This window comes from Chelonoidis abingdonii, chromosome 10 (assembly GCF_003597395.2).
Source record: "Chelonoidis abingdonii isolate Lonesome George chromosome 10, CheloAbing_2.0, whole genome shotgun sequence".
Lineage (NCBI taxonomy): Eukaryota > Metazoa > Chordata > Testudines > Testudinidae > Chelonoidis > Chelonoidis abingdonii.
The window spans coordinates 78,441,223-78,457,443 of NC_133778.1; the positions used below are offsets into that span (position 1 = coordinate 78,441,223).

General features: G+C 52.0%; 1 protein-coding gene across 14 annotated transcripts in view; it reads right to left on the reverse strand.

Moving 5' to 3' along the window:
• TNS1 (tensin 1) overlaps positions 1-16,221 on the reverse strand; it is a 296,511-nt gene that overhangs the window by 39,470 nt on the left and 240,820 nt on the right. For 10 of the 14 annotated variants that reach the window (XM_032764412.2, XM_032764414.2, XM_032764411.2 and 7 more), the window contains 2 exons: positions 2,239-2,435; positions 1,793-1,931 (listed from right to left, as the gene is read on the reverse strand). In XM_032764412.2, the coding sequence (XP_032620303.1) occupies positions 1,793-1,931; positions 2,239-2,435 (336 nt within the window). The remainder of the gene's footprint in view (positions 1-1,792; positions 1,932-2,238; positions 2,436-16,221) is intronic. The other 4 variants (XM_075070329.1, XM_075070328.1, XM_032764415.2 and 1 more) reach the window with 1 other exon arrangement.

The window sequence follows — 16,221 nt, forward strand, 5'->3', positions numbered from 1 at the left end:
GTCAAAGCGGAATTCACTTCTTCCAAACCTACCACCAAGTTATCAAGGGTTAGCCAGGAGGACACATGCTCAGCTGAAGGAGTCAGGAGGTCAGAACATGCAACAGGAAGTTCAAGGGTCAGACTTTCCCTGCAACTTGCAAGGCTCAGACATTTCCAGCAGCAAAGAAATTACTGAAACCTCCTCTGCCTCTCTTAGGCTCACCAGAGCACCTGCATGTTAAGTAGCATCTAACTCCCCTTGTCATTCACCCTTCCCATCCGCAAATCTGTTCAGGTGAAGGGGATTCACCTTGCACTTGGCTATATGCCATGGGCTCCTATCTGGCCATCCAGATATCAACAGTGAATGGATTTGAATGGACAGTGTCAACCCAAAATGTGCCTTCTTTAAAGGGAGTTGAATTCCATGCAATACACACATGCACACATAGCATGTCTTTAGTTAGGTACACGGGGGACACATGATAGTCCTTAGTTTAAGCTCCTTGAGGCATGGACAATATTTGCATGATAGGACTGTACAGTACCGACAGCACTGGGCCTCTGATCACAGCTTGTCATTGGCGTAGTACAAAGGGCTTTCTGGCTTGATCAAAGCACAGCAGCCCAAATAAGTGCCGATACCAACTTTATCCTACTCCTGGCCAGCACGTATCCCAACTCGGGGTTACAGAAACCCTCTTCGGGGAATATTTCAAGGAGTTTTAAAACAATTGCATCGGGACTATTTTTCATAACCTTCCACCTTCCAAACTAGCTGCCTTAGCTACCATGAGTCCAACTGTCCAGGACTCAGAGGAAGCCATGCAAATTGACCTAAAATAGCCTTTCTGTGACCCCCTCCCCCACCAAGTCACTGATTTAAAATCAACTCTCCCTTCCAGAGCTAGAAGCAGGCGCTGGGTCTGAATGGGAGAAAGTTCCTCCTTCTGGCTTTGTCAGACTGTGAGGTGTCACTTCAAAGTGGTGCCCTCGTGAAAAGATGTCACTGATGCGATACTAAGCAGAGATCCCTAAACAACTCTGTCATGGAGCCAACTGTTTGGATTCTTTCTACCCCCAAAATATTTGCTTTTTTAAAACTCTCGAGCTGGGAGGACGTTCAGTTTGGGATTCTGGAGAGATGTGGCAGGGTCCCCCTAAAAAGGAGGGGGTCGGCTGTGGAAGTTATTGCTCTGAGTTTAACTTTGGAACGACATGCAGCTGTGGAGGACAGCAACGTAATCAGAGATTTAGGCCCGGCTGCTCTGGAGGGTCAAGATGTGGGAGAGTATCCCAAAGCTACCTGGCATCATGCAGCAGCCATCACTCAGAAGACCAAGTGGTGGGAGCCAGGGCTGTATATCACATGTACCATGTAGAGGAGAAACTAATTGAAATGGGATCCTCCTCAGCATACAGAGATAGTTCTATTTTCAGGGTACTTTCGTGACAGATAGGGGCACGCCCCCCAAAATAGAGTTTGATTATTTCCATCACATGCCCTCAGGGGCCCCCAGGACCGTGGTATCATTTTACACCCCACTATCTATAAAACTTGGCTGTCAAAATGAAATAACGAAACCAAGGAAATCTGCAGCGCGTGGAGTGGCGGAGGGTGGTGTCAAGCAGAGAAGAGAAGTGATGGAAGGAATTGCCGTGGGAAAGGGGTGGAAGGATGGGAGAACGAGAGAAAGAGATTAAATGGCGGCAGGTGTCTGGAATTTGGAGCCGCTTGACCTGCTGCTTTTATCTGGCTTTGCTAGAGCCGCCCGCTGGTTCCCACCGCCTCCCAGAGCCGCGGAACTTACGCAGGTGACCGTAAGGGGTTTGCGGCGAGACAGGAAAGGCAGGGGTTGGGGGAGAGATCTCACCACCGCTGGAGGGTGGGCTGGTTGGAGAGGTCCCCTCCAGCTCTTCAAAGGCTTCCTTGTAGCTGTGGAGATGAGGCTGCGGAAGAAAGCAAACAAGGCCGAGTCAGTCATGGCAAAAGCAGACCCCAGGCAAACGCGGCCCCATTACAGAAGCATGATCCTCAGCCTCCCACCAACCCAGGCTCACGGACGCTGGGGCTTCATTGCCAGAACGAACTAGGGGCTTTCTTCAGCTTCTTTGTGAGTCTCGGGCAAGCCTCAGCCCCCTCCTCCCATTCCCTGGCAACTGGGGTTCAATGGCGAGGTCTCCCTCCAACAGTGCTGTCCACATTACCACACGCCCCACTACAAAGCAGCAGGGGGAAAGACCAAGGAAAAAGCACCTCTTTGGGCCTCCCTCCTGGGTTGGCGGCGATGCTGCTGACCACCTCTGGCGAGAAGCTGTGGACTGGCGACCGGGCAGTGGGGCTCCGAGGTGTGCCGGGCTCCTGGGGACTGTTCTCGTACTGGCCGTCGCTGGTCGTGCGTCTTCGGTTCGGCGCTCCGGGCTCCTCCGGGGACTTGTCCCGTGACTCCACCCCTGGAATTCAAGCACATGGCAGGAAGCACTCGTTAAAAAGGACAATGGCCAGCAACAGGCTCATCCAGGTTCAAATTCACCCTTAGGGAGCCACATGGCAGCTGGCATGTTGGTGATTTATCTCAGGCACGAGCCACTCCTCCCCTGATGACTCCATCTCCTTGGCATCTTGGGGCTCTCACTGAGGACTCTTTACCCCCCAAACATTTTTAATGGGCCATCTGCGCTGCCTTAAGAGGCCCGCATAGAGGCTAAGGTAGCTGGAGCCTTCTGATTCCTACAGGATAGGCACAGCATGTGCGGGAAATCACCCTGCCGCACTGATGCCAACCTGGAGAGAGCCAAGGAACGGATATGCCCACTGCCAATACAGCCTTTGCTCTGCGTAGATACCCAGAACAGTGCTACAGGGATTGATGCTGCAGGAGGGGCTTGCGGTCAGAGGAGACATCAAGCTAAAGTTCTTATCACGTGTGGTCATCAAAGAAGCTGGGACTCATTGAGTAATAGATTTCAAGGTCAGAAGGGACCATTATGATTGTCTAGTCTGACCTCCTGCACAACGCAGGCCACAGAATCTCACCCACCCACTCCTATATCAAACCCCTAACCAATATCTGAGCTACTGAAGTCCTCAAATCATGGTTTAAAGACTTCAAGCCGCGGAGAATCCTCCGGCAAGTGACCCATGTCCCACACTGCAGAGGAAGGCGGAAAACCCCCCAGGGCCTCTGCCTATCTGCCCTGGGGGAAAATTCCTTCCCTACCCCAAATAAACGCTAAGCATGTGGGCAAGACTCACCAGCCAGCACCCAGGAAAGAATTCTCTGTAGTAACTCAGATCCCATCCCATCTAACATCCCATCACAGACCACTGGGCATATTTACCCCTAATAGTCAAAGATAAATGAATTGTCAAAATAAGGCCGTCCCACCATACTATCCCCTCCATAAACTTATCAAGTTCAGTCTTGAAGCCAGATATGGCTCCTTCCTAAAGAGCGAGGCTAGGCTCTGGCGTCCTGGCCAAGTGGTTATTCTCCCAATACCCTGGGAATTCCTCTGCAGACAATAATTCTTCCCTTTCTGTCCTGCATAGCTGCTGTGCTACCTGGATGATCAGAGACCTGGAGGGCTGGGAGGAGGGACCTCAAGGGGTCATCAAGCTCAGCCCACCTGTGCTGAACCAAGACCGAGCTGGATGTTAGTGGCATGGAGTTTAAGGCCAGAAGGGACCTGTAGATTATCCAGTCTGACCCCCTGTCTGGCACAGGCCACCCACAGTACCCAGCCACCCGCACACCAAGCCCCACATCCAGAATCAGCGCAAAGCTGCCTTTCGCCCAGAGGTGGATGCCTGTCAATGATGGGGAAAGTGGCCTTTCTGCAGGGCACCTGCCATTTCCACAGACTCCAATGGGATGGAAAATGCACCTTAAATAACCATTAAGATTTTGCATCTCCCATTCTCATCACATCTGAGTGCCTGAATCTCCATTACACCCCAGTAGGAAGGGTGCTTTCCCCATTTTACAGATGGGGACTAAGGCACATGGAGATTAAATGACTTGTCCAAGGCCACACAAGTCATGGAGGCCACAGCAGGAGACTGAACGTGGGTCTCTGGCTAGCGCCCAGACCACCGGCCTTCTAATCAATCCTCCACCTTGCTTTGGAGGCTGCCAGCGGAGGTACCAATTCAGGGCCTGGGTGGAAGGCCACTGCAGTGCGTGGGAGTTTGACTTAGCCAAGCATTGGCTCAGGCAGCAGAGCCAGCTGTGATGGTGGCTTTTGGACAGGGAACCAGACCCAGCCCACAGCAATCGATGAGAGTGAAGTGTACGCTACAGCCATAGGACCCGCTGCAAGGCCTGGGAGCAGCAGGCGGGAGACAGAGCTCAAGAGAGACCCGGGCTGGTGGCGATGGGGCGGGCACCCTGAAGGGACCCTTCTGAGCAGAGGGGTCAAGCAAGTCCAACCAACTGAGCCAGGGATGGTCCCCACAGCCTAAGCGCCCTCCCCCTGCCCCTGTCCAAGGGAACAAGCCCTAGAGAAGTGCATCTCAGAGCTCGGCCAGGTAAAATAGGTCTCCGTGCCAGGAATCTGGAGCACATTCCAGTCCACTTCTTTGTTTGCATCCCCGCTAGCCCCTCTTTTCCAGCCCCCCACATAGCAGCCTGGCTGCAAAGAGGCAACACCTCTGGGGAGAGGCCTGCAGGTTTGCAAAGCTGGGGGTGGGAACCAGAGCCGCGTTCCAGCCCTTTGGTGGGCTGGGTTCTCCCCCCGCCCCCCAGCTCCTCGCTGCAAGTGGCAATCCGCCGGGGAGAGCTGTCATAAATAAATAGCTAAGGGTTAATGTTTCTTTTACCTGTAAAGGGTTAACAAAGGGAACCAAACACCTGACCAGAGGACCAATCAGGAAACTGGATTTTTCAAAGTCAGGGAGGGAATTTTTGGTTGTGTTTTCTTTTTTTGGGAGGTTTAAGGAACAAGGGAGGGAATTCTCTTTGTGTTAGATCTACGGAGGGTAAGCTCTGCAGCACCAGGGAGTTGGTGGGATGGGAAGAGATATGGTCATCTCTGCCTCTTAACGAGACACCCCCAACACAAGGAAGCAGAGATGATCCTAATCTCTTCCCCTGCACCAACTCCCTGGTGCTGCAGAGCTTACCCTCCGTAATCTAACACAAGAGAATTCCCTCCCCTTGTTCCTTAACCTACCCGAAAGAAAAACTCAAAACAAGTCTTTTAAAAAGAAAAACTTATATAAAAAAAAAAGATGGAAAAAGACATAGAAATATAAACTCTTGCACCAAGATGACAATACAGGCTATTGCTTATAGAAAACATATGAAATAAACAGGTTTCTGATTTAAAAAAGTATCCAATTATAGACATCCTAGCAAGATACACCATTGTAAGATACCCCAAAAATACATAAAAGATATTGGTTTTTCTACTGTATTACAAGTTGGAAACAGAATGTAAGCAGATAGAAAAGAAGCTTTCTCATTAGCTGAGAGGACACAACAAAAGACTCAGAGTCCAAAAATTCCCTCCCTGACTTTGAAAAATCCAGTTTCCTGATTGGTCCTCTGGTCAGGTGTTTGGTTCCCTTTGTTAACCCTTTACAGGTAAAAAAAACATTAACCCTTAGCTATCTGTTTACGACAAGAGCACTTGAGGCGGAGGCGGGAGCAGGGTTTGGCCTGGATTCCAGCCCCTAAGTACAGATGTCCACTTTAGCAGAGAGGGAGAGTGGCTGTCTCCATGGCAATGACATCAACTAACATGCAGCACCTGGCCCAGAGGGAAGGATGAAGCGGGGAATTGCTAATCTTGCCGAGCAATCATCACTTTACAAAAGCAGCAGCAAGCTGTTCTGCTAAGACAGGGATCCTAGCTCCATTCCCCCAGACCATGCACCTCTCCTAACAACACAACGGCGATTAGCTAATTAACACTCCGCTCAGCTCCCTGCTGGGAGATGGAGAAAGACTTTTACGCCCATTCTGCAGATGGGGAAACTGAGGCACAGAGCAGCTCGGTGATTTGCACATAGGGCACCAGTGGCAGAACGGGCTCCCGGCACCAACTTGAATCTGCTTGATGTGATTTCTAAAAGGGCCCGCAGGACTGACGCGAGCCCAAGGAATCCCGACTCCAAAGGCCAGGAAATCAGCCACAACAGTAAGAAAGGCTCATACTTATGCCAGGGTCTTTTAGCCCAGGGGACTGCTATGGACTTCATGTTCTGGATTCACAGATGGCCACTGAGGGACCAATGTAGGAGCTGATGCTAATTTACTCCCACAGCATCCCCAGGCATAGAACTGATTTCCATGGAACTGCACCGGTCACAAAGCAAAATGAGCCAGCCCTCAGCGCGGCTGGACACGGGAGTTGGATTGTTCCTGTTAATTGCCCAGCATGCTTTGGGTGCATTTCCTCCAGGGTGGGGGAAAATGAGAAAATGGTTTGCCAAGCCAGCAGGAGGCAGTGGAGCTAGCGGAGGGGAGTGGGCTGCACGGGGTGGTGGGGAGAAGACTGTACCGGGGCAGGGCGGGAGGGCAGCAGGCTGCATCAATGAGCCAGGGAAGGGGCTGCACTGGGGTGTTAGGAGGGGATAAGAAGCCAGCTCAAGGCGCATTTACACCCATTTCTCCCTACTGCTTAGGAACCTCACATTTAGATCCTGTCCAGGCGGACTCCGCTTTGGAGTTCCCATGACACTGACATACGTGGCCCTTTAAAAAGCGGCTGCTTAACATCTGAGGCCCTGTCTGCGCGGTGGGGATATTAAAGATCCCATGGCACGTTATGTCAGTGCTGGGGTTTGGTCCTGGCCCAAAATGTCCCCATCTCCTGTCTCTGTTCTGCTGCGCAGCTCTGCACCCCAGAGGCAGCTGCATTTCAAGGCCGGGAGAAGTGACCTCTGCAGAGATCATTTGCGAACGCTGTGGGATCCTTTGGGATGAAAGGTGTTGTAGAAGCACAAGAGACTATTACACAATAAACTGAAAATGAAACCAGTAAGTACAGACGCACCCGCATTACCCAAAGACATATATGCTGCCGGCACTCCCCTGTAACTCATCTTTGCCAGTACCTCCCCCTGGTCACCCTCAGCAGACAGACACACACATTGCAGCTTAGGGTACGTCTACACTGCACGATTATTTCGAATTAGCTTAAACCGATATTACAAAACAGATCTAATAAAATCGGTTTAGCGCGTCCACAGTGGGATTCCGAAATCGATTGTTTGCGTCCATGGTCCAAAGCTACCATCGATTTCAGGAGCGGTGCACTGTGGGTAGCTGTCCTCAGCTATCCCATAGTTCCCACTTCCGTGTTGAGAGCACAGTGCTGGATGGGCAGAAAACACTGCCCGGGTGGTGCTGGGTACACGCCTCACCCCTCCCTTTGTGAAGGCAGCAGACAACCCTTTGGCGCCTGTTTTTTCGCGGAGTGCATTGAGCAAACGCCATAGCACAGCAATCTTTCCCTTTTTTTTTCACGTGGTGGTGGGGGGAAATAAACTGAGGAGCTGTTCCTGAACCACGCCAGACACTGTGTTTGAACCTACAGACATTGGGAGCTCAGCCAAGAATGCAAATAATTTTCAGAGACTGCTGTGGACTGTGGGATAGCTGGAGTCCTCAGTACCCCCTCCCTCCCTTCATGAGCGTCCATTTGAGTCTCTGGCTTCCCGTTACGCTTGTCACACAGCGCTGTGTATCCTGGAGTTTTTTATTCAAACGCTTTGGCATTTTCGTGTTCTGTAACGGGAGCTGCATACAACAGATTTGTCTTCCCATACAGCGATCAGACCTAGTATCTCCCGTACGGTCTATGCTGGAGCCTTTTTTCGATTTTTCAAACTGCATTGCCAGCCGTGCTGATCAGAGCTCCATGCTGGGCAAGCAGGAAATGTAATTCAAAAGTTTCGCGGGGCTTTTCCTGTTTACCTGCCCGCTGCATCCAAGTTCAGATTGCTGTCCAGAGCGGTCAGTGCTGCAAGAGAGAGATTGATGGACAGTAACCCAAGTGACGGCGTCTCCTTGAAATGCATTTCAAGGAGACGCCGTCACTTGGGTTACTGTCCATCAATCTCTCTCTGGAGGAGTTCCGAAATCGATTTAAGGAGCCGTTTAACTCGATATTAATGACGACGTCGTGTGAACAGATACAGCGTTAAATCGGTATATCGGCCATTAAACCGATTTAAAGTCGCAGTGTAGACCTGGCCTTAGAGACACTCAGAACCCTCTATTGTCCTCCCGGATATACACTCTGTCTTCTCATCAGCCTGGGTCCAGTTTGCCACGCACAGGCACTCCCTCTCTCTCCCCTCTAGGGAGCCACCCTATAGATCCTGCCTAGAGGAATTTAGCATAACATTGGGCACTAGAAAATGGACTGAGAACCCCAACTTCTTTCACAGAGGCCTCTGAAAAGCCATCGGGTTGGCCCTTGGCTCTTCCTGACTTCCAGAGAACTATTCCTCAATCTCTGACCCCGCCCCATCCTCCCTCTTCAGATCTTGAAAAAGCTGCTAGTTGGCTGCAAGTTCCTGGCACAGGCTGCTTACACACATTGCTGAAAGACTAAGCCTTTCCAAGTGAGTTTCTAAATAATGATCACAGTAATGATGATAATCACAAAATCACCATGCTGGGGAGATGCAAGAGAGTTGGAAGCCGGCACGCAGCCCAAATGGAGTTTGCCCACATAATTGATGCAGGCTGGGAAATTCCATTAGCAGCAACTTTGGAACGAAATTCGCCCATCCAGTCTGCTGGAGCCTGCTGCATGTCGGTCATTTGCTGAGCGTACTGGCAATCCCAGGGCCAGTGAATGCAGCAGAAGCCACTGAAGCGGAAATGAGCCACTCTGTGGGTAAGAGCCTCATTGTGCAGGCTGGGTGGGGGGAGGCTCGTCATGAGCGGGCGGTGGCACGCCAGGCTTCCCACAGGATGGTGCCCGGGGCGTGAGAAGCTGTGTGGCGGAGCCCATGCTACCCTCGTGGAAAGGGGGACAATCAGTGTTCACAATACCACACTTCCAGGGGTAATTTCCTACCCACTTTTGTTAAGTGACCCCCCCAAGATGACTAGACTGGAAAGGAAAAAACCTTTGCTTGGTGCAGTTAGCAGCGTTTTGTGTCCAGTTAGTTAGTTAGGCCTAAGGCCCAACAGCTTGAAGGTATTTAGGTGCTCAGGTCCCACTGAAATCAATACATTGAAACCAGTGGGAGTTAGGCACCTAAATACCTGCCCACTGCTGGAGCTTGGGTCTTTAGCTCAAGCTGGAACAACACCTGCTTTTAGTTCAGGAGGCTCCTACCTCCGCTCCAGCTGTAACCACGCCGGTGACCATCACACATGCACCTGCTTATCTTTAAGCAACAAGTCATCCCTATTAATTACAATTGGTTGCACGCTGCATGTTACGTGTCTGCAACGGTTGGTCTGCTTGGGTGAGGCTGTAATGAAGTGGGACTTTCTTAATGTTTCCTCTGAATACTGTGTGGGTGCCTCAGTTTCCCCTACCAGAGGGGTAGCCATGTTAGTCTGGATCTGTAAAAGCAGCAGAGAATCCTGTGGCACCTTATAGCTCTAAAACGTCTGTTACTCTATAAGGTGCCACAGGATTCTCTGCTGCTTTTACAGTTTCCCCTATGCATTTCTTAAGTCTCCAGCAACATAAATGGCCGACACTCTGTCTCCTGGCAACAAATGGCCAGGGTCCTTCCCCCCTGCAAGGGGATGGCCAAAGATGAACAAAGAGATCAGGTGATCTCCTGGCCCTGGAAAGAGACAAAGGCCTGGGCCCCAGAATGGACCTGGCCGAGGGGTCCCGTTCTCTGTACCTACAAGCTCTGTTTTAAATCCTGTTCCTGTCATCTACTAAACCTCTGTTTTACTGGCTGGCTAAGAGTCACGTCTGACTGCAAAGTGGGGGTGCGTGCAGGTCCTCTGGCTTCCCCAGGACCCCGCCTGGGCAGACTTGCTGTGAGAAGCGCACGGAGGGGCAGGGGAGAGACCCAAGAGGTGAAGCCCTGTGAGCTTCTTGCCCTGAACAAGTCTGCTCCAAGGGAGAGGAGGCTCCCCAAAGTCCTGCCTGGCTTTGTGGGGAGCAGTTCCAGAGCATCGCCCGGGGACTCCATGACAGAGGCTTCTACCCAGCAAAACCCCATTGTCATAGGAAAACATGACCATGAACTCAGCACAAACACTGTCTCTTTCATTCAACAGGCGCCATCTCCTTTCACTGGAAGTCACCTCGTGCAGACAGCATGGGTCCATGGAGATGCTGCGACAGGTCGTGCATGTTGCCATGGGATGAGCCAGCATCAGCCCTCCCTGACGCAAGGAGATGCCAGGAGGGCACCGTGACATGTAATTCCATATTCTTTATGGAAATATGCTTATGATATGAATACGGCATGACCGAGATGTCCTTTATGCCAGATGGCTCATGCGAGATAGCACTGGAAAGGTTCTGATTTCCTGAATGTGATTACCCAGTCTGTGTGCCTGTATCATTTCTGTATCTGACGTTAGGACTATTGACCACGAATCTGTATTTCCACTATGCTACTTTGGCTGACGCCCACTGCTGACACTTCGGGTACAACAATGGAGAAGCCAGTCAGGGATCATGGCCCATCAGCAAGGACAATGGACTATGAAACGTTTGGCCTTCCTGTCGATGCTCCATACTGCCCCTGACTCATGACCGCTGTGATCCTACAGAGTCAGGTGCTCTTGTCACCTGATCCTAAACATTACCTGGGACCTCTTGTAACTTTCCACTGGACGGGGAGTGGGGGCGGTCAAGTTTGGGAAACAACGGATTCCTGCCTGATGTAACTCCTGTCTATGGGAGGGGAGGACGGCAAACGGGACTTCTCTCCACGGCCTGTCTGCCCAAGAAGAAAGACTGCAAAAGGTAAGGCGGGGGGAGTCCAGGCTGAGACAGGGCCCAGTCTGAAAAGGAATATAACCGTGACTCTGAGCCACAGAAACATTGCAACCTGCCTGCAACAATATCTAGGAGGGGAAATACAATTTGTAACCAATTTCTTTACTGAAACTAGCTTAGTTTGTGTGTGTCATTTCATACGCTTACTAATCTGCTTTGTTCTGTTACCCCTTTTACCACTTAAAATCTGCCTTTTATAGTTAATAAAATTTGTTGTGTTCATTATTATACCCAATTTCTGTAATTCCACATGGGGTGGGGGGAAGAAGTGTGCACACCTCTCTCCACACTGAGGGAGGGGGCGAATTTCATAAAACCTTTGGGTTTGTACCCCATAAAATGAGTGAGCACCAGAGTGCTGGAGCAAATCCCTTAAGCTGAGTCTTCCCAGAGCTGATCTACAGCCGGGGGTGTCCCTGCCGGTGTGTGTGTTAGGGGAGGCTTTAATAGCCTGGCTCAGCAAGACAGGTACACAGGGGGCCCAACATGGCAAAACAGGTGGGTCAGTGGTGTCCCAAGGGGTCCAACCTGTCACAGGCACTTTGCTGCATATGGCCAGCCCAGGGCAGACTATAATTGTGCAATCCTTGTGTGATGCCCCCAGCATGTGCACGCGCGCACACACACACACACACACGAGTGACCAAATAGCAAGTGTGAAAAATCAGGACAGAAGATGGGGGTAATAGGCACCTATGTAAGGAAAAGCCCCAAATATCAGGATTGTCCCTATAAAATCAGGACATCTTGTCACCCTAACACACACACACGCACACATACACACACATGGATTCCCTAAATCTCAGGGCCACACACCCAATTAAAAGCCTGGGATGGGGCAAATGCACCTGCATATGGAGGGGGCATAACAGTGGTTTTAAGGGATTCAGCAGTCCCAGATGCTAACTGCTTGCACCCCGGAATGGCCTTGTGAGCTCTGCCGCCTTCAGAGCCACTCTGAGTGACCTGAGCACAACGGAAAGTCAAGGCAGGTGCTTGCTGAGTAAGAGGGTCAGTGAGGAAAAGGGGCAGGAACGTCCCATTCTTCCACGGTGAGAAGAGAGAGGAAAGCCACGGGGGGCCGGCTGTGACTTGCCGAAGATCCCAATGGGGGAAACATCGGGATACAGAGCAAGAGGCGGCGGCGAGGGGCAGAAAGGCAACACGAGGATTGGCACCGAGCGGAGGAAAGTTGCTCTGCTAATGGATGCCGGAAAAGCCTGAAAGGCAGCTCCTACCCCCACTGCACACATTCCATTCCCATCCTGAACGCAACAGCAGCCAACGCTGGGCCATGCCAGGCCGTGCCCATTTCAAACGCCTCTTTCACAATCTCTCCCTGGGCAGGACGGGCCCGCTTGGGGCACCCATCAATGCCCCAGCCTGTCTTCTCTCTTCCCGACAAGTGGGAAACAAACAGAAGAAAAAGGAGCTCATTGTTTGGGAGCCAGGAATGGGAACGCTCGCAGGCTGGGGTACTCAGACAGAGGGGAACGCGGGCTCTCTGCAAAATGCCACTCAGCGATTCTAGGCCTCGCAAACTGCTCTTTTCAAATGAAATGGTATGTCCCCCGCTCCCGGGGAAACATACGAGCACAATCTGAGCAGACATACAGCACGGCCCTCTTCACTCACAGCAAGTCTCGAGCTCGCTCAGCGGCGCTTCTGCTCAGCAACGGCTTTGCCTGGTGGTTTGTCAGTGTCCAGCAGCACAGGAGATGACTCTGCCACCTACATAAAGAAGACGTGACTTTGCCCACTCAGGGCCGTGTCTGGCCACGTGCTGGGCTGCGTCTGGAATACCTGTTATACGGTGGCACAGCCAAGGGAGACGACAAATCCTAGTATGCCCAGACCAGGCCGCAGTGATGTATCCTGGCTCCTTACATAAGAACAGTCACACTGGGCCAGATCAATGGTCTGTGTAGCCCAGTATCCTGTCTTCCAGCATTGGCCAATGCCAGGTGCCCCAGAGGGAATGAACAGAACAGGCAATTATCGAGTGATCCATCCCTGTCGTCCACTCCCAGCTCCTGGCAGTCAGAGGGTAGGGACACCCAGAGCATGGGGTTGCATCTCTGACATGGGCGGTGCATGAACCGCCAGCTGGGGGAGGCTAGCCCCTTCCGCTCTCCCCCGCCCAAGCCCAGAGGCCCAACCACAGCCGCCAGCCCCCATCACAGGCTCTCCCCGCCAGCCCCGGAGCGCCCCCAGCCTCCTCCTCCCAGCCCCAGAGTGGGTGTTGCGGCCACAGCCCCCCAGCCCCGAAGCACCGGGACGGAAGGCAGCACGGCCAGAGCTCCCCCAGTCCAGTTTGCAAAAAACTGCAGAATTGGAATTAATTTGCAAACTGGGCACCATTAAATTAGGCTTGAATAAAGACTGGGAGTGGATGGGTCATTACACAAAGTAAAAACTATTTCCCCAGGGTAATTTTTCCCCTACTGTTACTCACACCTTCTTATCAGTTGGAAATGGGCCATCCTGATTATCACTACAAAAGTTTTTTTTCCTCCTGCTGTTCTAATAGCACCTTAATTGAACTCTCGTTAGAGTTGGTTGGAACCCCATTCTTTCTGTCTCAGTGTATATATTTGTACGCATGGCATAGAGGGCCGCATAGAGTTGTTAGCGAGGGGGGCTTATTCTCTGCCAAAGGGAGGAGGTTTGCATATATGATTACCTAGAACAGTGGCCAGATGTAGAGACGTGATCCATTTGAGCACCTGTACTCTCAATGTAGAGCACCTGACTTCTCCATTCTATGGGCACCTGCTTCAGTTTGCCTGATTCCGTGTGGATAAACCCTGCTTCGTGTGCAGACGGAGGTGGGGTTGAGGAAGAAAAGGTGTGTTGTGGGCAGGATGTGCAGATTGCAGAAGATGAGGGTGTGCCAGAGAGACATAGAAGGTTTGGCGGAGTTGCTGCGGTGGATTGGGGGGCCAACAGACACCCTAGGTAAGCGGGCACCAGCTTTGGATGATTGTGCTGCCTTCACAGCTGAGTTCGTTGGTGAGGAGTTATACCGGGGAAGAATCCGTAGGTCAGTGGTTCCACAACCCGGGCCCTGGGTTGGGCTGGTAGTGTGGCGCCCAGTCCCTGCCCTCTCCATGCCTCCTCCAGGCACTAGGGGAGTGATTAAGATATGGTGCAGAAGCACGCATATCGCCTGAACTCCGGCAGAGAGCGCGAGACCCACGAGACAGTTACGGCATTTAGGTCCACGTTGTGTCGTGTGTTGTGTTTGTTCGCGCCTGGAATGTGTCAGGGAGAGACATGGATACCCTCCACCTTAGTTGATTGCTGGGTCCTCTACATGCCACCGCAGCTCAGTCGCAGGCACCGCACAGAGGCACTATCGGCATGAGACATATTGCGTCGTTGGCTGCTCCAGGACGTGTGCTGCTGAGAGACGTTTTATAATCCTGGCGGTATAAACCCTTGGGACCCGGACCATGTCTTAAAAAAGATTTGGATGTGGAAGCGTCGCTTTGAGGAACAGCCCTGGAGGCCTGGCCCGGGAACATGTCTTTGGTATCCTTGCCCGTGGGCCCGAAGGTCTTGTTTTGTGTTGTGTCAGCAAAGGGCAGGAGGTCAAGAGCTCTGGCCAGGTTCGAGTGCAACGTGCAGTACGAGGCCCAGGTTCCATGATGACGATATATGCGGACAAGACACCCGAACGCGTTGTTTGGCACTACAGCTGCGGGAAAAGCCCCTGTGGTCTGAGGAGATGATGGAGTACTGGTTTGTGTTGTGTTACACCGGATGTGGTGTTTTTTGGTCAGATGCCCTCACCTATGCTGAGTGTGTCGTTTAAAGACATGTAGTGCTATGTCCAAGGTCGTGGGGAGACACGGCAACCAGGAAGACGCCCCAACCCAGGCCCCGGACATGTCGAGAACTCTGAAATAACTATAACCGGGGGAATGACGGTTGAGGGAATGGCTCGAGGCAGAAAGGGACTTGGGGTTTGGGAAGTGGTGGGGCGGCAACTAGCCCCAGGCAGCGGGTGATAATGGGGATGAGGGCGGTGTCATGATGTGGGAATTGGTATAGCAGCCCATGTCACAGGAGGTTGCCTGCAGTGTAATCTGGGAGTTATGGGGAGCATGTGGCTGACAACCTGGTAGGGGTTCATTGACCTCACGATGGATTTACCAGACCAGTAAATGAATGGTATACAACCTAGCGATAATAGATTCGGGGGCGTGCTGTCACGTGGTCTCGGGAAGTTGGTTGGGAACAGACCAACTAACTCGCCGGCAAAAGCACGGGGTAACATGCGTACAATGCACGTTGAATTATTCCCTACCATTCCAGTATGATTGAACTCCAGGGAATGCACCTGAGTTTCTGCGGAGTAGTCCCAAGTCCCTATCCTGTTTTGCTGGGAGAGATTCTGGTTTGAGATTACTGACCGATAGAGGAGGAGAGGTAGCACCCCAGGTGAGACAGAGAACTACAGATAGCCTCGCCCAATGTTTTGCTGATTTCTCCAGATTGTTCTCATTCCCTGGAAAACCCGCGAGGGTAGGCGAGACGAAGGGGCTAAAAGTCTACGGGGACCAGGTTTGCGTAATCACAAGGACTTCCTTGTGGGGGCGAACCCGCCCAGGAGACAAGGAGAGGTTCGGTCACGGAGGACAGAGGAGGTTCCTGGCCCAAGTGGGAGCACCAGGGGGAAGGTTGAAGAGGGCCCTGGAATTAGGTCAGTTTCGCATGCCGTGAGACCTTGGGCGCCAGGCCGAATCCATTATACGCAACGTTGAGGGGGAGTAGTTGGAAGTAAATGGGTAGCCTGTGAAGGAAAGGTCAAGGCCCAAGGCCATATTACGTGCTCAGACGTGATGTTGTCCAGCTAGAGCAATTACGAGGGAAGGTAGGGAACTCCTAGTCCCGGACCACATAAGGGGCCGTTACTAGAGTTAGGTCCCGTCATTATTTGGGGGCATCTAGGGGTAGACAGACCTGCTCGATACTAAGACGGTTTTATTGGCAGGCATACGAGCGACCGTCCACGTGTATTGTGCCTCCTGCCTGAATGCCAGCTGCATAGCCCCGCGACCTCGACTTTGCGGGCCCCACTGTACCTTTACTACTTATGTTGTCCGTTCTGAGAGATAGCTATGGACATAGTGGGCCCCCAGAAAAGCGGCACGGGGCCACGCGCTATCGTTCAGTCTCTTGACTTTTTTTTGCCACACGATATCCAGGGCCACCGCTTTAAGAAAACCCACGTGCTAGTCAATAGCTAAAAACTCTAGGGTTTTCGCAGATGGGCATCCCTAAGGATCGT